At 35.4% G+C, this 20,823-nt stretch overlaps 1 protein-coding gene, 2 non-coding genes and 1 pseudogene across 4 annotated transcripts; 3 read left to right on the plus strand and 1 right to left on the minus strand.

The window, feature by feature from the left end:
* Positions 1-1,843: 1,843 nt before the first annotated feature.
* On the plus strand, positions 1,844-5,657 carry LOC124838691 (metal tolerance protein 9-like). 2 transcript variants are annotated; one of them, XM_088110009.1, is made up of 7 exons: positions 1,844-2,409; positions 2,605-2,834; positions 3,603-3,715; positions 4,184-4,429; positions 4,572-4,652; positions 4,744-4,974; positions 5,084-5,657. In XM_088110009.1, exons 2-7 carry the CDS (start codon positions 2,642-2,644, stop codon positions 5,426-5,428), a joined length of 1,209 nt encoding a protein of 402 aa, XP_087966135.1. In that variant the 5' UTR covers positions 1,844-2,409; positions 2,605-2,641; the 3' UTR covers positions 5,429-5,657. The 2 variants fall into 2 exon arrangements, with proteins under 2 accessions (XP_087966135.1, XP_047170322.1); XM_047314366.2 differs by lacking the exon at positions 1,844-2,409 and having other exon boundaries at positions 2,444-2,834.
* Positions 5,658-11,712: 6,055 nt separating this feature from the next.
* LOC124838700 (small nucleolar RNA snoR116) lies at positions 11,713-11,794 on the plus strand. Its single transcript, XR_007028864.1, has one exon. It is a non-coding gene; the product is annotated as a small nucleolar RNA snoR116 (small nucleolar RNA).
* Positions 11,795-12,928: 1,134 nt separating this feature from the next.
* Positions 12,929-13,002, plus strand: TRNAM-CAU (transfer RNA methionine (anticodon CAU)). Its single transcript has one exon. It is a non-coding gene; the product is annotated as a tRNA-Met (tRNA).
* Positions 13,003-19,227: 6,225 nt separating this feature from the next.
* On the minus strand, positions 19,228-20,268 carry LOC148201453 (uncharacterized; annotated as a pseudogene).
* Between the last annotated feature and the right edge of the window lie 555 nt (positions 20,269-20,823).

The following is a 20,823-nucleotide window of genomic DNA, read 5'->3' on the forward strand; positions in this document are numbered from 1 at the left end:
GATTTTGTTGGGGAAGATGGGCAGGAGTGATGTGGCTAAAACTCGCCACGTCAACATCTCATCTCATAAAAAACTTAACCTCGTTAAACCAATTTAGCTTTAAATGCTCAATTGAATTAATTTTTCATTTTTAAAGACTAAATTGGCGAAACCAATAAAACGTGAATCTAATTAGGAAAACTCCACGTAAATAGAGTTCCTAAGAGTTTAACCTTTAGATTCTATATAAAAAAAAGTTATGTTATGCATAAATTGCTTTAATTTATAAAAAAAATTATTTATTTTTTTTACATTTTTCTCTCGTGAAAGTTTTCCTAGAAATCCTTAGACTCAAACAACCACTATCTTTTTTTAACTAAAAAAACAATTTTATATTTCAACATTCATTTAGCATTTTCAACTACCTATTTTCTTAGTTGAAGAATTAAAATAAGTGCTAATAAACAATAACATCATCGGTCACCCTTACCTAGATGCAAGCTACTTCTTCTATTTGTTTTTCTTATTCAACCTTACTAAACCAATCATTTTCGAATCCAAATTATACTTGTGATGTATTTATTTATGTTTTTATTCAGGTAAAGCCTGGGAACTTTCGTTGATAGTCCTATAGGAAAATATTATTTAGTAATTAAACAATTAATGAATATTTTTTTCTTTCCTTTTTTGTTCAACAATATTCCATATAAAAATAATTTTTAAAAGCGACTAAATAAGAATATATTTACCTTTAATTCAAAATAATTAAATAGTAAATTATTCATTTTAATTAATAATACATATTTTTACCTTTTCATGTTCAGCTAACTTTCTAAACTGAAAAATTATACCTTTTTTTTGTCTTTCTTCAAATTTTATTATTCAAATTACATTTTAAGTTATGGTATTTTTCGATCTTATCAATATTATTCTTATAGATTAAGTTAACATTGTCTCTTTTTTCAATTTTTGTTAAAATTAAAATGTTCAATGGAGTGTTTTAATTTAACAAGTTTATGTAAGGCATAATACCCAATTTTGTCCCCACTTTGGTTTGGAAATCTCAAGTTAGTCCCTTTATAGAAAAGTGAGTTGAATGGATCCTTACTTGTAATTAATTGACTCTAATGAGTCCCTTCCGTTAAATAGAAGAAAACGGAGTTAGTGGACTGATGATGTGGCATTTGTCTTTGGTGAGGTGTCAATACGCAATTGTTTGCGTGCTTACGTGGTTCAGAAAGCTTCAGGTTCTCCTCTTCTCTTCGCGCCATTCCAACGGGATGAGACCCAGAGTCTCTTTCTTCTCCCAACAGGTTCTCCGTGCTTATGCTATCAACCTTTATTCCACTTTCAAATTCTAATAAAATTGCTTGAATTGAGGCGAGTATTTGGTCCAATGTTTTTGAATAAAACGCACCAGCAAGATCGTTCTGGCCTATGTCAAACATGTATAACCCCTTCTCAAAGGAGTCTACAGCAGGGACATACTGATCAAATTTTTTTCCTGAAACATTATTGAGATCACTTTCCTTCAAACGAACGGATAAACAGCAAGCTAGATTTTGAAAACAAAGTAGTAAGAACAAAGTTCGTTATTTTATCAAATACCTTGAAGCAATTGAAGAGACAGAGCTCTGAATCTCAGAAACTGGTATACCTGAACCCCAAAGCTGAACGACCTGATGGATGCTGCATTGGCTGGAAGGGGTGAAAGAACCCCAAAGCTCTATGGATTTTTGGTACCAAACTGATGTTGATATATTAAATTTCGTTTTAATATCTCTTAAACCATCAGAATCAGTATCCATCAGCGTATTTTAAAGGCAACACAGCAAAATAACACAGAAAAATCCAGCAGAAAATCCAAATTCATTAAACAATTGCGAGGTGAAAGAACCCTTCTTAGAAGAGGGAAAGAAAAAAAGGGAGTGGTGGCGTCGGTGGAGAAGCAAGCTCCGGCGAGGGCAGCGGTGAATCTGGGCCGCGAGCGGAGAGAGAAGAAGCGTCGCAGCCATCTGGGTCCTGGTGACGTGCGGCGGCGTGGGATCCGTCCGCGGTGGCTGAATCGAGGCGCGACAAGGATGGATTCGGAGCAGATCTGGGGCGTACGTGAAAAGCGAGGTCCTCCCCTCGCACGCGAGAAGGAGGGGCTGGAGCGGCGTCCGACGATGCCGGTTGGAATGCGCTGGAGAGAAGAACTGCAGGGAGAAGAAAGAGACTCTGGGAGAAGAACTGCAGGGAGAAGAAAGAGACTCTGGGTCTCATCTCGTTGGAATGGCGCGGAGAGAAGAGAAGAAGCTGAAGCTTTCTGAACCACGTAAGCACGCAACGTATTGACACCTCATCAAAGACAACTGCCACATCATCAGTCCACTAACTCCGTTTCCTTCTATTTAACGGAAGGGACTCATTAGAGTCAATTAATTACAAGTAAGGATCCATTCAACTCACTTTTCTATAAAGGGACTAACTTGAGATTTCCGAACCAAAGTAAGGACAAAATTGGGTATTATGCCTTTATGTAACGTCAGCTTATTCTGCTTTTACTCACCAAAAAGTAAGCTTGCCTACATACACTCCACAAACTGAGGGTCCCCCACGAGCTCTGTTCTTTTCCTCTTCCAGGGTGACCCTGTAAACTACGGAAGGCTCTTAACCTTTCATGTTCCAGACAACCACCATGACGGAGAGTTGCGGTGGAAACTGCCGGGGGGAACCACTGCTGGAAACGCAGGAGGAAGAGGTTGCAAAAGCTCCATGGAGACTTAACGTGGAGGAGTTTCGTTTGCCAAACCAAACGCATGAACATCACCATCATCGTTTTTTCTCTTTTGGTGGACTTCTTCGCAAACCCAGTGAGATATCCTCTTTTTTCCTTTTGTTCTGTTCTAACGCTCCTTTTTTTTTTTTTTTGTGATGGTTCGTATATGTGCATTCAGGTGTGCAAACCCAGTAAGCCATTTGCCCCCTCTTCATCTTTATCTTTCCTTGAATGTCGGAAGTTTCTGTTTTGTGCAAGAGTTGTGGTTTGTTTAGAATGATTGTATGTTGAATTATGTGGGTCTAAGAAGTGCCATTGTTGATGCCTTCAATGAGTCTTTTACTGGGTGCACAGTTTAATAAGCGAGTTATTGTAAGCCTTAAAAGGTGGCGTGTGGAATTTTAGGAAACCTGTGTTAGTGTGATTATGTTTTTTCTCTGGACCTTTTGATGTGTCTAGTTTTGTTGTAACTTTGGGAGGGATGGTTGGTCTGTTGGTTTGTGCAAACCCAGTGGTGTGCCTTTGTTTACTCTTTGATGCTAAACGTAGTAATGCCTCTATCTCGTGTAGTGGGCCTGTGTTGAAATCGACGAATTCAGACTTCCCTTGTACTTTGAAGTGTTTGATTTGTTTGATGGGTACTTGTTTTTCTCTTCGTGGTAATGCTTTGAATTTTGAAAACTGAAGAAGTTGGAGAGGTGTTGTTATTAGTTTGTTTTATGTTTATCGTAGACCATGCTGGGAATCTTTGCACACAGGCAGATTTTGTGTTGAATGCGGACCATTGGTTCTTGCATTTGATTGATTATGTCGATTTTATTACTTTCTCTCTAATAGTCCCAGTGCTATTCTTTTGATTCAGGGAAGCAACGGAAAGTGGCAGAATATTACAAGCAGCAAGAGAGCCTACTTGAAGGATTTACTGAGATGGAGACTATGACTGAAACGGGTGGTTTCCCAGGAGCTCTCACCGAGGTCATTGTTCTAAGACCATGGAGTAGAAGTAACCAGTTTTGACTTTAATTTCAACTTTGTCTTTTCAAACATGGGAAGAAAAAGTATTTGGTCAAATATAGTCTTATGGAAGTAGATTTTAAATCTAACATAATCTCAAGTCTAAAATGATATTTGCACTCATTTATATAATATAATTTGGACATACTATCTCTAGTATGTGTGAAATCTTTAATATGAGTTAGGTTTAAATCTACTTTCTAAGTTGGTATTGAAATTTATTTTAACAAGATTTGTTGGGTTTATTGTGTTAAGACCGTCTATAAAGATCATATAATATTGAGATATTCAATTATCGGCATGGAAAGGTGTGTTAAAAATTTCACATGGACTAAATATAATCAAATATAATTACAAGTGAGTTTAAACCTTATCATGTAGAATATAAAAATAGAACTCTACTAAATGTACATGTCAAGTCTTTATCAGGATGAAATGAAGCAGCTAGCAAAGAGTGAGAGGATGGCTATTCACGTGTCAAATATATGTAACGTAGTGCTGTTTGCAGCAAAGGTTTATGCCTCAATTGCAAGCAGATCATTAGCAGTCATTGCCTCAACCATGGATTCTCTCTTGGATCTCTTGTCAGGGTTCATATTATGGTTTACTGCACATGCCATGAAAAAGCCAAACCAATATCACTATCCAATTGGAAAGAAACGCATGCAACCGGTGGTAAGAAGTGATTTAAACTGCTTTTCAGGAAAATCAAATCTTTTAGATATTGTGTGATAATGTCCAGGTAGTGAAAATGGCAACAATTGGTTGAATAAGATAGTTGCCAAATAGACATTGCATGATATGACTTGCTGTGCAGGGTATCATTGTCTTTGCATCAGTGATGGCAACCTTGGGGTTGCAGATTTTGATTGAATCTGCCCGGGAACTTATTTCCAAGGTAATTGATATAAATTTTTGTTCTTGTTTGTTCCCAATAATTATTATATCTGACACAATTTTAATTTCCGGTGTCATTCTTGTTCTTACAGTCTAAGCCTGACATGGATCCAACAAAACTTCATTGGATGATCGGGATTATGGTGGGTGTGACTATAGTGAAATTCATTCTTATGGTCTACTGCCGAAGATTTAAAAATGAAATCGTTAGAGCGTATGCACAAGATCACTTTTTTGATGTCATTACTAATTCTGTTGGATTAGCTGCTGCTGTTTTAGCTGTTAAGTTCTACTGGTGGATTGATCCAACAGGAGCTATTATTGTGAGTTATAACTACATCCTAATGCTTCTCTTTAGTTTTTATTTGCTTGCTACTGGAGCCAACTGCGTGATTGAACTACTAATGATACCATGAATGTGTGTTAATGCAGATAGCATTGTATACAATTAACACATGGGCCAAGACTGTGATTGAGAATGTTGGTTCACTCATTGGAAGAACAGCACCACCTGATTTTCTGGCCAAGTTAACTTATCTGATATGGAATCACCATGAGCAGATCAAGCACATAGATACTGTTAAAGCATACACCTTAGGTGCAGATTACTTTGTGGAGGTCGACATTGTGTTGCCAGAAGACATGGTTCTCCACGAAGCACACAACATTGGTGAGACACTCCAAGAGAAGCTAGAGCAACTTCCGGAAGTTGAGAGGGCTTTTGTGCACATAGATTTTGAGTTCACCCACAGGCCAGAACACAAGACCACGGTGTGATGTCTCGGAACAATGCTGTCATAGCTTAGTTTTGGTAATTCTCTTGTTTATTTTATGTAAGCCTAATAACGTAATTTTTTTTAGTAGTTTGTGATTCTTCTGAATGATAGATACTTCCTATGTGGTTGATTAAGAGTAATATGGGTTTAGTCCTACATTTAGTTGTCAAATAGCATTGTTTTGTTATGTCATGGGACAATAATTGTATACCTATCGTGCTTTTTTCTTAGTTATTTTAAACCGAATAGCATAAGATATTTCTACTTGCTATCTCTAAAAAATACTTGCTATGTGTTAATTCATTTTTTTTAAGGATTAAACCCTCTATTGGTCCTCATATTTGTTGGTGAATCTCAAGTGGGTCATCGTTTTTTTTTTCGGTCTCAATTGGGTCCATATACTTGGAAAATTGAGTCAATTGGATTTATATATTTGAAAAATTAAACCAATTACGTCCTGTCTATTAAATTTTCACAAACGGCGTCAAAGTTTGCTGACGTGGTGCACGGTCTTCTATTGACTTAAACTGGGTCGTCTAACCCTTTGGGTTGTTTAACACCTTAGTCGTCTAACATAGTGACTTAGGTTTCTTGGAGGCTTGGATCGTCTAATGCTTTAAATTGGATGATTACTATTATTAGTCTCGTTTTACACTTTGACTCGTCTATTCCTTATACTCGTCTAACATTTTGACACGTCTAATCCTTAGACTCGTCTAGTGTTAAAACTTGACCTTTCCATGATCCAAACTGAAATATAGGAAAAACACTAGAAAAGGTGACACTAGTACAAAAACAACGTACAATGTCACGCGTTCAACGTTCAACCACTGAATAACTAACGTTAAAAATGACTGGTGACATTTTTGTAATACAATTATTAAACGTCGTTTAGAATTGTAATTCGACGTAAAAGGATATAAAACATCAAATGCCCCAGCATTAGACATCAATTTGAGCGGAAGATTGAAAATTCATTAACTTTATCTTAGCGCGCGAGACCCTATTTTCTTCTCAAACCTTTCTCGAACGAAGTTTGACGACCATCACATGTAATCTTTCTTTCATTTGATACAAATGCATTTTATGTATGATTTTCATTTGTTTTGACCTGTTATTTTCGTGCTCTTTTCTTTCATAGGCGCATTCTGCTTTCTCTGTCACCGGTGATGACACTTTATTCCAACCCACCTTTTGAAGATTAGTTTTCATTTTCGTTTTGAAGAACTTATTTGTTGAACTTGTTTGTTGTTTTCTTTGTTGAACTTGTTTGTTGTTGATACTACATTCATAGTTCTTGCTTTATAAAATACCAAAAATTGAAATTTTTTGTTTTTCTGCTTTTCAGGTCTTGTAGAGTTATAAAAAAAGAGCACAATTAATTAAAAAAACAAAAAAAATTAATTAACATCATATATTAACAAAATTTGACGTTAAGTTAACGTTGTATATTGACAAAATTCGACGTTAATTTAACGTCAAAATTTTTAAATTCGATATCAATTTAACGTCTTCTGATATGACGTCGTTCGCAAATTCGCCATTAAAAGCCCAAAATATTCGACGCTGTACGCGATTTTTGTACTAGAGTGAGGAAGGGGGAAGGGGGTTGGGGTTGGGGTTGGCGTTGAATAGCGTTTTTAAATTCTTTTGCAAATCAACACTTAATAACTATTGTAGGGGGTTTCGACGTTTGTGTTTTCAATAAAGCGTTTTATACTTTTGTTTATATTTTTATTCAATTGATGTTAAATAAATTAAGATTTTTATTATGTTAGTTTTCGAGATGTTATCCGATTTTAAAGTTCCACAAGAATGTTTTATACTTTACTCGTGGCATCCTAAATTGGAGTGTTACAAGAAGAATGAATTAATTTTTTCCAGAACTGTCACTAGATAGAGGATGTGCATTGATTACAAAAAACCCAATCAAGCTACAAGGAATTACCATTTTCCACTTCCATTCATATATCAAATGCTAGAGAGATTAGTTGTACAAGAATATCATTGCTTACTTGATTGATACTCAAGCTATAATCAAATAGCCATGCATCATCAAGACCAAGAAAAGATAACATTTACATGTCTTTTTGTTATCTTTAAATACAGGAAAATGCCTTTTAGACTTTGTAATGCTCCAACCACGTTTCAAAGGTGCATGTTAACTATTTTTTTCTAATTTGATTGAGAAAATCATTAGTCTTCATGGATGATTACTTTGTCTATGGTGAATCATTTGATGCATGCTTGAAAAACCTCAATATTATTCTAAGAAGGTGCATAGAAACAAACTTGGTGCTTAATTAGAAAAAAATGTCATTTTATGGTTAAAGAAGGTATTACTCTTGCCTACAAGATTTCTGAAAAAGGCATTGAAGTGGATCCCATAAAGGTGGAGGTGTTGGCTGCAAAACCAACGACAAGTGTATTGGTCGCATCGTAGCAAGTGATAAATATCGTTCTCTCCCAAGAGACTTGTGCAACACATGACAATTCTTCCTTTTATAACTCAATGAGACATCAAAATGCACAAAACAATACAAGAAACTCTTTTTGGTATTTTATCGAACAATTGGTGTGCAAGGAATTTAACATAGTGTATTTACAATTTGTCAAGACTAGAATTCATCCATTTCATTCTCATGCATTCACAAACATCTCAATTCCATCCAATAGGTATTCAATTTCAATTCTAGGTTAAAATCATATTTCTCAATACATCAAGAACCAAAAATCATGCATGGGTGATCAATCCAAAGCAAGCATTAAGCATAGAAATTGAACACTAACATGAAATAGAAAAGCATATATCATTAGCATCACAAAATACATAAGAATTCCATGTTTTACAACTAATCTCAACAAATAGAAAAATCCTCCATGGTGGAGAACTTAGGGTTCTACAAAATTGAAGAGATAGGGAAGAAATTGGAACCAAAGAGAAGATGCACAACCTTTCCCAAGGTTCTTAGCAGTTGCTCCATGCTCCATTTGCGCCTCCCCTTTGCAATTTCATCTCCAATTCGTGACTCATCTTCTTCCTCAACCCAAAAGGGGCAAAATCACCACTGATGAAGCTTAAAGACCTAAGGAGGAGAGGGAGAGCTTCCCAACACCCCAAACATCCTCCAAGGGCCTCTCCCAATCTCTCTAGGTGAAGAATGAAGTGTAGGAGGAGAAGAACGCCCAAAAAATCGCGAGAACCATGCTTAAATAACCCATTTTGAAAAGTCAGCGTCGTCACCGCTCAGCTACACTTTAGCTGCAGCCCAACCGTGGCATTTCAGAGGGCTGGCGCTCAGCTGGAGCCTCACGACAACATTCGAGAGAGCTAGTGCTCAGCTGGCGCACAACTATAGGCAGTTTTGACAACACTCTAAAATTCAAGTTCTTGTGCAATTCCAAAGGTGTCCAACATGGGTATTTGCTTCAAATTGATCTTTTATTTTCCCAAAACATGTTCCCTTGAGTTATTGCTTGCTTTCCTCCATTAAAATTATTTCCTATTCATTTATTTGACACACTCAAATAGAGAGATTGGAGGTAAAAACAAGCATAAACTAACTAAAACATAAGAAAACTAGAAAACACACTAAACTTGAGGATAAAACAAGGTAAAAGTTATGAAGGAGTTGATTTATTCATCAAAATATATACACAAAAACGCTTAAAATCAACCGTTATCATGAGGTCATTTCCAAACTTTCTCCGCCTATTAATGTCAAAAGGGTGCGAAGTTTCCTGAGCTACACTGCTTTTTATTGAAGATTCATAAAAGATTTTGCCAAAGTTGTCAAACCTCTAAGCAATCTGCTGGTCAAGGACACCAAATTCAGTTTTGATCAAAATTGTCTCATGGCTTTTTAGCAGCTCAAGCAAAAAATGAGCTCTACATGTGTCATCATACCACCAGATTAAAATTTCAGCTTTGAACTAATGTGTGATGCAAGTTTTGCAGGATTTGGGTGTGTGCAAATTTAAATATTGAGTTTTGACATTGCTTTTGGAGCTATTACGTTTTGACTTGTTTCCACATATTTAAATATTGAGTTTTTTAAAAGTATGTTTTAGTGCTATAAGAAAGTTTTGCATTGTTCCATTTTTGTAAGAACTCGTGACACTCTGAATTGGGATGTTACACTCTGCAGGCTTATAAGCTTAGGACAATTATGTATTGTTAGAGCAAACCCAAACTATATGATTGCCTGGTCAATTCGAATTGACTATGACTCCAAACCCATGTATTTTTGTGTGAAGCTTCCCCTAATGGTTAACAAGGTTAGAACCCTATTCAATGTCATAACTTATCCAACAACTCAACTAGAACAATGCTACATAGGGTTCTTAGAAACTTGAAAGGAAATAGAGTCAACCTCTATTGAGCCTTGTTTGTGTATCATCAATGCTAAAACAAGCCACATAATGAAGTTTAGAAGTTTTCTAGAGTTAGGTTTAATACTAACTAACTGGATGTGTGAGATTTGATAAAGTCAATAAATTTTGACCATGTTTAAGGCCAAGTCGATCAATCACCCATTGTCACACAAATGTGTACTACACCAACAAATAAGAGAATAAAACACACAAGGAGTTAAACTTCATGGCACTATTCTCTAACCAATTGTTGGTGTAGTTGGCTTGAAGAGCATTTCACCTGTAATAGACTAACATGTCATTGTCAAATTTGTAAGAACATATCAATTTTATTGAGCAAGCATAAATCTAAATTACTATTTTTTATGAGATGTTTTATATATTTTTGTTCCATAAAACTATAATTTATTTTTAAAGGGAAATATTTATTTTTTAAAAGATCGAAATGTTTAAACTTGAAAAAAAAAAGGATTATCTGGAAAACAAATTTTGAATTATTAATTAGACTATTACATAGTAATATAACAAATGTACCCGCAAAGTTTCATTATCATTGGTCACATAATTGAACTTTGATAAATTTTTGTTTTAAAAGGGCACATTTAAAAAATTGAAAACAACTTCAAGATGGGTTGTTTTTGTGGCAGTATCATTTACGTTTGAACTTGTTTTGCATCAAGAGGCCTAAAAATACTTGAATGCATATGTTTCTTTTTCGTGATACCAAAACCAACTAGTCATGACAAACACAAAAAATGATAATTGGATCAACCTATTTAAGATGGGTAAGTTTTAACTCCAAACTTTTCTAATATAATTAAAAGTCCATTTGAAGTTCTTTAACATCAAGACTACTAAAAGCACAAAAATACCACTTAGTGAATCGATTCAAGATGCATTGAATTTGACTTCACTCTTTTTCAATAATATTGTGAGTATATTTAATGTTATTTAACATGAAGAGGGCTAGAAACACTAAGTATAAAATTTTGGTGACTTATGACACAAAAAGTGACTTTTTGCGACAAAAACAAAAAATGATTCATGAGATCAATTCACTCGAAATGAGTTAGATTTTGTCATCTAAACCTTCCCAACATAAGTAGGGATCAAATTTTTGTAACTCATAAAACAAAACTAACTAGCCAAGACAAAAAATTACTGGATCAACTCATTCAAGTTGGGTTAATTTAACCCCTAAATCTTCCTGTTATCATTGAAAATTCATTTAAAAATGTAAAAAATACTCATTGTATCAACCATCCTAATATCATTAGGGGTCTATTTGAGTTTGTTTAATATAAAAAAATTAAAACATATATAAAATTTTGCGAATCAACATACATAATCACTAATGACAATAAAAAAAATGAATGAGTGAATCAACCAATCCAAAATTAGTTAGTTTTGCCTCAAACTTCCCATCATTATTTGGAAGCATTTTAAGTGTTTTAACATCAAGAGGGATAAAAAATACTCTAATGCAAAAACTTATAGGTGATTAGCCATAATAAACACAAAAAAACGACTGAATGAAACAATAAACTCATATGTAACTTTAAGATTTAACCGATTATAAAGGCGAAAATGGTTGAAATAAGTTAGTGGAGTGAGCAAGTAATTGCGTAGGGACTGTGCGGGCCGGAAAAAGAGGGCCTATTATGTGGCCCAAAATAGCGGAAGGACCCATAATGTAATTTCCATCACACTAGAAATTAGGGTTTCACCGTTATTCTCTTCGTTCGCCAACCTCACTACCTATTTAATCCCCCCATCATCTCCACCCTTCAACAGTTCAGATCACAGCTTTCAGTTTTTCGCATATTCGTATTCCGAAGCGCGTCTTTTCCTTATAATCCTTGCGATTTTCTTGTTCAAAGTTTTAATTGTTCGTTGATTTCATCAGTTTTGAGGCAGTGATGACTATTTTATATACCATCAAACTGTGAAAGCTTAATTGAGCTTGTTGATGCCATCTATTTTCTCTGAGCCTTTTCTTTTTCAAAAGTTTTGTTTTCAAACGATTTTCAATGCTTTGTTTATTGTATTGATTTGAATTTTTGGTGGAAAACGAAACAAGGCAACAAATTAGAGTCTCTGATTCGCCTAATCCATGACGCTATCAGTGCTGTACGTTGCCGACAACGATTTGGAGCTAATATTCTGGCATTGGCCGTTAATTTTTCCATAGGCTTATGCATTCAAATGTTCCTACATCTTTTTTTCTTTTTATTTATTAATTTTTGTTAGGGTTTATTTTGCCATTTCTTGTAGGTTTGGTTCATAGTTTGAATTAGTAATTTTGGTAGGATTTATTTTGCTACTTTTGGTTGGTTTTGTTAAGATAATTTCTATTTTTTTTAAAACATTTATTCTGAATTCGATAAGATATTTTAGTTTAAATTCTTATAATTTATTTTAGTTTTAAGCTATGGATTAGAGATTTTTAGTTTTATGCTTAATTCATATTAAAACAAATTATGCGCGTATAAAATATAATAACTAATTTTACTTTTCTCAATTTAATTTAGTGGATATATATATATATATATATATATATATATATATATATATATATATATAAATCTCTATGAAAATAATATATAAGGCGGGTGGTGTCACTTAAAATTAAATACGAATCATTTATAAGGGAAAGAATCTCTTAATTAGTCAAACATATTCCTCAAGGCTTTTGTTTGAAAGATAATAACCTAGTTTTCATCGAAACCCTGAAAAGAGTCGTATAAAAGTCTTTCAGAGGTGAACTTTTCTAAATTACAGTTTAAAATGTGAAAACAAAACAATTTTCTTTCAAAAGAAAGTAATATTTTGAAAAATGAAATGATAATGTATAAGGACCGCTACTACAAAGAGTACTACATACTTGATCGTGAAATATCTCTTGATGGAAAAAAATATGAATGAAAAATCCCGCTGAATTTAATTGGGTCCATGAATCTAAGAAATAGCGAGAATTCTTGATTTCTCTCAATATCTCTCTCAATTCGAAAATCCAGGATTTGAATTGATGTCCTTTCATCGAATCCTCCTAATTGCATTGATTTATCCGAAAGATTTCACTTCAATTGGAATTTGGTTATTCACCATGTACGAGGATTCCCGCTAAGCATCCATGGCTGAATGGTTAAAGCGCCCAACTCATAATTGGCGAATTCGTAGGTTCAATTCCTACTGGATGCACGCCAATGGGACCCTCCCTCCAAAAAGTCTTTACAAAAAATAATTAGTCAATTGGAAGGGAAGCTAATCGTTTTAAAAAGAGAAAATGAAAATCTTGTTTTAAAAAGATGAAAAGTTGGTGGAAAATAAAACTATTGTTGAAGATATTAAGTGTGTCGAGCTTCTTAAACGTGAAAATAACGAACATTTATAACTTCTAATCAAGGGTTGTAAGCACCCATATGATAAACAAGGTTTAGGTTTCAAAGGCAATAATACTCATTGTACATCTAAACCTAAAACTGCTTATTTTGTCAACACTAAAGAGAAAAACCCAAGTTATGCATCAACTTCTGAAAAGAAAAAGATGCCCAAGATTAACAAAATAAGACCCAATGCAATGTGGGTACCTCAAGATATAATTACTTCTCTCGTAGCATGCTTGATCACCATAAGGAAACCCCTATCATGATATCTGGACAGTGGGTGCTCACAACACATGACAGGAGAAAAGTCTATGTTCCAAAGCCTTGGAACAAGAAAGGAGGATCAGAGGAAATCAAAGAGACAAGATAATAGGAGTTGGGAGGATAGGTTTAAGTTCTTCCCCCTCTATTGATAATGTTTTGTTAGTAGATGACCTAAAACATAATATGCTTAGCATAAGTCAATTGTGTGATATCGGATACTATGTTATTTTTGAAAAAGGTCAATGCAAAGTCTTAAATGACCAAGGTCTATTAGTATTTTTTACTAGTAGACAAGGTATCTTGTACAAAATAGATCTAAATTAATTTGCTGCTCAAAGCATTTCATGTTTAGTATCTATAAGAGATGAGGCAATCTTATGGCATAGCAAATGTGGACATGCAAATATGAGATTAATCTCAAAGATTCAATGTCATGACCTAGTAGATGGTTGCCTAAAATATCATTCAATGATACAATCTTTTGTAGTACTTGCATTAAAGAAAAAATGTGGTTTCTATTGAAAGTCCTCTTGAGCTGCTTCATATAGATTTATTTGGACCTACAAGAATCGCGTCTGTAAGTGGTAAACGCTATGGACTCGTGGTAGTCAATGACTTTTCTAGATGGACATGGGGTATGTTCTTAGTCCATAAGGATGAAGCATTTTGATGCTTTTTATAAACTCTCTAAGAAGATGGAAAATGAAAAAGGCTGTAAGATTGTGTCAATCAGAAGTGATCATGGTGGAGAATTTGAAAATGATTTTTTTCAAAAATTTCGCGAAAACTTTGACATTAATAAAAAAATCTCTCAACTCCAAGGACACTAGAACAAAATGGGGTCATTGGGAGGAAAAATAGATTTTACAATAAATGATCAAAATCATGTTAAATGATTTTAATACTCCCAAACACTTATGGGCAGAAGCCGTCAATACAACATGCTATCTTCATAATAGAATTTGTATAACGCCTATCTTATGCAAAACTCCATATGAATTATGGAAGAACAGGAAACCCAACATTTCATACTTTATCCATTTGGATGTCAATGTTTCATCCTGGATGTTAAGGAAAATTTTTTAAGAGTGATGAGGGAATCATGCTTGATTATTCTATATATTCTAAAGTGTAAGACCCGTAAAAAATATATATATATTTTTATTTATTTATATTAAGATAATTTATTATGATTGTGTTTTTTGGGTTAAAAAGTGTGGAAGGAGTAAATAAAAAACTAATTATAATTGTTTTAATTAATTTTGTAAAATGTGTGAAGTATATTAAATATTGGTTTAAACCCTCATTTGGTCCTCGTATTTGTGTGTCAATCTCAAGTGGGTCATCATTTTTTTTTCAGTCTCAATCAGGTCAATAAACTTGTTAAAATGAGTCAATTAAGCCATCTCCGTTAATTTATCAGTAACGTCGTTTGTCTGTGTTGAGTTGTAATTTATTTTAGTTGACGAGGCATTGTGTATTAAATTAGATTGGTGTTCTGTTGTGTAATTACCTTGCCACGTGTGATGTTGTTAATTCATTCTTCACCAACTCCCAAGCCTTTAGTCTTCGTTTTTTCTTGGGTCTTCCTGGCATTGTCCTCTTCTTTGGGGGTAATACATCTTAATATGAAGTTATGTCCGAGACAAGTTGACCATTAATAGGATAAATGATGGTGTTGTAGGTCTCTTCATAAGTAGACTTCCTAAACCAATGGCCAATGTAGTCTTCTGCATTTAAATTCAAGAATTTCATTGCGGTTATGGCGTGAGTGCAAGGAATGCTAGTAATTAACCACTTTCTACAACTTCACTCCTTATTTTCCATATTCACAACAAATTGCTCCCCAAATTGTGAAATGTGTAGGACTTCAAATAATTGATGTGATGACCATCTATCATGAGTACAAAATGACAACACAAATTAATGATGAACAAGCTCTTCTTAATGATGAACACAAATTAATTGTAGGTTTAAAGTTACCTTGGTAACCAATATCTGGTTAACCATGACTACTTTTGAAATTTGTTCAGAACCTTACGGGACACAGAACCTTGATATAATGCCATCTTTGTCCTGTTCGTAGCTCATCTCACTAGTGCAGAATTAGCCTTTAACGTCACCCCGCAGACGTCGGTCCCCCAAACAAGCAACGTAAATTATTGACCGGTGGCATTTTCGTAAATAAGCGGGCATATAGACGTCCGTTAGGAGGGGCACCGACGTCTATAATATTATAGACGTCAGGGCCCCTCCTAACGGACGTTTAGATGACTGAAAAAATAACTTATAAACGTTGGTTAGGTGGGGCCCCAACGTCTATAATATTATAGACGTCGGTGCCCCTCCTAACGGACGTCTATATGACTGATAGGGTAGGTGAGAAGTTATTTTTTCAGCCATCTAGGCGATAGGAAGGGCCCCGACGTCTATAATATTATAGACGTCGGGGCCCTTCTATCGGACGTCTAGATGAATGACAGGGTAGCTGAAACGTTCACTTAGACGTCGGGGCCCCTCTAAACCGACGCCTATAATCCCCGCGAATATGAATTTTTAAATCAGAAAGACGTCATATTAGTTAGGGCCCCGACGTCTATAGCCATTTATTATGCAAAACATAAACCCGCGAGGAGTTACTCTCACTGTTCATCGTCTTCCCCGCGTTTTCTCTCTGAGACAATGCATGTGCAGGTGCGTTTCCTCTCTTTTGGACCGTTTAAATTTACTTTTACTTCGATTAAATTACTCTTTGTTGAAATATCTTCCATTTGAACCGATTAAAATTCATTCTCGTTACGTTTTGGTGTAGTTTCTGGCTTGTGCTTGAGCGGCGCTTTTGACTCTTTTTAGCCTACGTTTTTGGGCCTACGTTACTCCATTTCCCTGCATTGCTTTTTTAATCTGCTAAAAAGGTTAACTTCTTTATTGATAACTTTTGTTGTATGCATGTTATTGGCTTTTGTGTATGCATGTTATTGGCTTTTGCGTATGCATGTTTTTGACGATTAAGTATGCATGTGTTATTGGTTTGAATATGCATGTGATAGTTGTGTTATTATAATTGCCATGTTAGATTATAAGTATCAAATCATTGAGTGAAACTTAGTTCCCGTTTCAAATTTAACACAAACGATTAATCTTTTAATCGTTTGTATTAAATTTTGAATTGTCTGATTGGACATTTGCTGTCCAAGGTAGGGACGACATTCTAACAACGACCATTGGAAAGCCCGAGCAGCCAGGACGTGTACGTGGAGTTCCTGGGGCGATTGGTCTTCGTGACTACTTTGGCCCTACACAGAAAAAAACTCAATCAATGAGTCAGGAGGCACTAAGGCAGATAAATCTTCAGTGGGAGGAAAGACTCAACCAAAGCATGAGATCAATGGAGCAACGATTCATGAAGCAGCTACAAGAACAAAAAGAAATACAAAGAGCGCTTGAAGAGAAGCTGCATTCCATGACGCAGGGCACCATGGGGCCCGCTGAAGCTCCCACACTACCTCGTGTCAGCACTAGAGGATCATGATCTGCTGTAGAACCTAGTCAGTATAGCGGTCAATATGAGCTGTTGGTTGATGGGGATCCCCCACGCATTGTGGTTGTCAGACGAGTGCTTGAGGGAGGGCAGACTATTCACGGTGTTCCCATATTACCCCACTACATGCGTGTGACGATTGACGAGGTTCGGGATCCCCAGGTTCAGGTGCATGTACCCACTCCAGAAATTCATTTTGTGGGGAGGCCATAGGATCATTTATAGTCTGGCCTAGAGCATTGATCATGTCACACATCGCTAATCCATAGGTATAATGTCTTTGTTATTAGTATTTCTATGTTAAATTTAAAAATATTTGTTGATAACTTTGAAATTCTTATCTTCAGTTCACACGTCCTTAGAAGCAGCCGATTTATGATACAGTCATACATGAAGATGGTGACATGGCTGAAGCGGAGGATGATCCTCTATCAAAGCTAATGACAAGGTTACCCAGGTTGAAGAGAGCACCATTAGAACTATACTAGGATTTGAGAGTATTTGGTCTCCCCCACCCCATGTGCTAGTATATATCACATTGACTGATGCATTGGAGGTAATTGGGGGAGACATGATGTTGAATATTTCCATCATTCAACTGTGGTGCAAGTAAGATAGTTAATTTTTTCTTCCATAATAGTTTTATTTAGATTCCTATATTCTAACAACTTAACTTTGTTGTTTTAGGTACATGGACACAATCGTTGTAGACCAAGGACGGTCTTCCATGTATGAATTTGTTGAACCTCAGACCATTCAACCTTTTGGTAACACACTTCAAAGCAAACAACATTATTTGCAAACATGGATGGATGAGTCAAAAAGAGACGTATACCTTGTGCCATACATTGATGGGTAGGTGTTGTTATATGTAAAAGTTCATTAAAGTTTACTTAATTAGTTAACTAACTATTTGTGATTCGTGATAGGTCGCACTGGCAGTTGATGGTCATCATTCCCAAACAATGTAAAATTATATGGTTTTGTTCGCTGCAGAGGAAGATGAAAACTGACTTAAGAACCATGCTTCAAGGGTAAGTGTTTCTACACCCTTAATGACTTTGAATTTGATGTTCACCTTAAACTTTTATGATAAATATAGTTATATTAATTTTACTTTGTGTTTTCAATCTAAATAGAGTTATTGGTAAATCTCGAGGTCAACTAGTTCAAATTTTGTATCCAAAGGTGGTAAGTCATTTATACTTCTAATTCATTTTCTATGTTATTGAATGATCTAAATTCTTGACTATTTAGTTTGTCATTTTAGTGTAACCAGCAGCTAGATTCATGAGAATGTGGCTTCTATGTCATGTGTTGGATTAAGACCATCATTCGAGTTGTCATCACAGATGATTGGAATGAAGTAATGATGCATACCTTGAATACATTACAAATCAAATTCATCTTTAAACATATATGAAACCATAATGAATCTTTCTTCATTTTGCAATGCTTCAAGAGTACATCTCCTATACCAGAGGACACAATTAGGCAGATAAGGCAGGAGTGGACAACTTATCTTCTGCAAAGATGGAGCTAGGATCACTTATATTTCTTGTTGAACATTAGTTTAGTTTAAGTTTATATTTTTATAGTTTTGGTATTGGATTGTTTTTTACATTAAGTAGAACTTTCTTTATATGAAACACACACACACACACACACACACACACACACACAAACACACACACACACACACACACACACACACACACACACACACATATATATATATATATATATTATAGTATATTGTTCTGGGACAATTTTCAGTTTTTCAGGTGTGCTTTTATTGCAAAAACAAATCAATTTTTTTAAAAAAAAACACCGAATAGACGTTGGTTAATGTATTGCCTGACGTCTATAGACGTCTGTCAATGCACACACCGACGTCCAATGAGTTATAGTGAACAAAACGTTTCAGGGCCTATAGACGTCCGATATTCCTACATCCGACGTCTCTATAGACGTTGGATATATCCATTCCTACGTCTATATTGACGTTGTGTATGCCACCTCCGACGTCTACATATACATCGAGTATACACTGCCTGACGTCTTATTAACGTCACCCATAAAGACGTCGGATGCATATCTGATGTTAAAAGGCCAAAATAACAAACGTCTAAAGCCCTTTCTGCACTAGTGTCTCTTCATGATGTAAACCCTAATGTCTTCTAACATAGTGATAATTGGCTTACACCTAGTACGAACTAGCACACTGTTGAAGCCCTAACACATGTTGTTGATAAGAGTGTCAAATTGTGATCTAGGGGTGAATCTAGATCTTGACCAAAACCTGAGAGATTTAAATGTCAGTAAATATAACTGTCAAAGTAAATATAACAATAAAATAACAATAACGTTTGGAGATAAGTGAATACATACCTAGGTGGAATTACAATCAAGTATTTAAATGCCTCTACATTGATCTCTTTAATTTTCCTCATTTCAGCCTCCCATAGTTGTGGATATGTGGTTGTTGCTGCCCTCCACATCAGACGTTTAAGGTCTGCCCTCCACATCAGACGTTTAAAGTCTTTTCCAGGATATTTCTTTCTGAAGTTAGAATACAAATGTCTAACGCAAAATCTTTGCTCTACACCAAGTAGAAGATCTTGAATATCTGGCAGAAGACCTACAATTTAAAATATTGAAGTTAGCTGAGTTATTTCTGAAGTAGGTTGTAATTAACATTTCTTTTCAGTTATTGACCTTTTGTTGGTCTGAAATAAATGTACATGCTCCACAAACAACTTCCCCACCAAGGTCTGCAATGAGAAGCTTCAAGAACCAAGTCCACGAGTCTTTGTTTTCTACCTCAACAACAGCATATGCAATGGGCAAAATTTGTTCATTTCCATCTCTTCCAACTGCTGTTAGTAACTCCCCTCCATACTTGCCTTTCAAAAAGCATCCATCCAACCCAATGATGGGTCTACAACTAATGAAGTTATCTTTGCATGCTTTCAAGCATACATAAATTCTATTGAATATACACTCATCATTACTATTTTCAACCTTTATTTTGACTGTTGAACCTGGATTTGCTCTGAGAAGCTCATGACCATAATCATAGATTCTTCTATATTGTTCATTGAATGACCCCTCAATATTATCTTTTGCCATGGCTTTTGCCCTAAAAGTCATATTTCTAGAGATTCCTACATTCCATTTCCTACTTACTTTGTCCCTAATGTCCATGACCTTCATATTAGGGTTCTCTCTGACAGATGTTTCCATCCTTTGACTCAACCACTTAGAAGTCATCAACTTCACATTGAAATTTGTACTACAGTTGTGATCATCAATCACTTTTCTTAGTTGCCATGACTTCACACCATACCTATAGGCACAATAAGCATACCATTTGCATTTCCCCTTACCCCCAAACATTTTACAGCAACCCTCTTCTTGTTATTATTCATGAATTTCAAATTTCTACCATTACTCAGTGCATAAGTCCTAATGGCGTCTGTGAATTCCTTTTTCTCAGTGAAATAGGTTCTTACTTCCCATTTATAATCCGTCAAACTTTTAGGCATGCTAAATGTGGGAAACAAAGTTCTACAAATGGAATCATCATCCTCGTCACTATTTGGACCATTATCGAACTCATTTGACACCCACTCAATGTTAGACAAGCCATGAACATCATGCATAGATTCATTATCAGTTGTCCTTGAAGACTCACCTACTGGACTGAAAGGTTGTTCTTCCCTTACATTTCCTTTCGAAGTACCAATGTCACACTCAATGGTGACATCAACTAGACTTTCTTCACTCACAGACTCATCTACATCTTCATCCTGACCATCATCTCCAGCC

This window comes from Vigna umbellata, chromosome 3 (genome assembly GCF_029865625.1).
Source record: "Vigna umbellata cultivar VRB3 chromosome 3, Vumbellata_1.0, whole genome shotgun sequence".
NCBI classification, from domain to species: Eukaryota; Viridiplantae; Streptophyta; class Magnoliopsida; order Fabales; family Fabaceae; genus Vigna; species Vigna umbellata.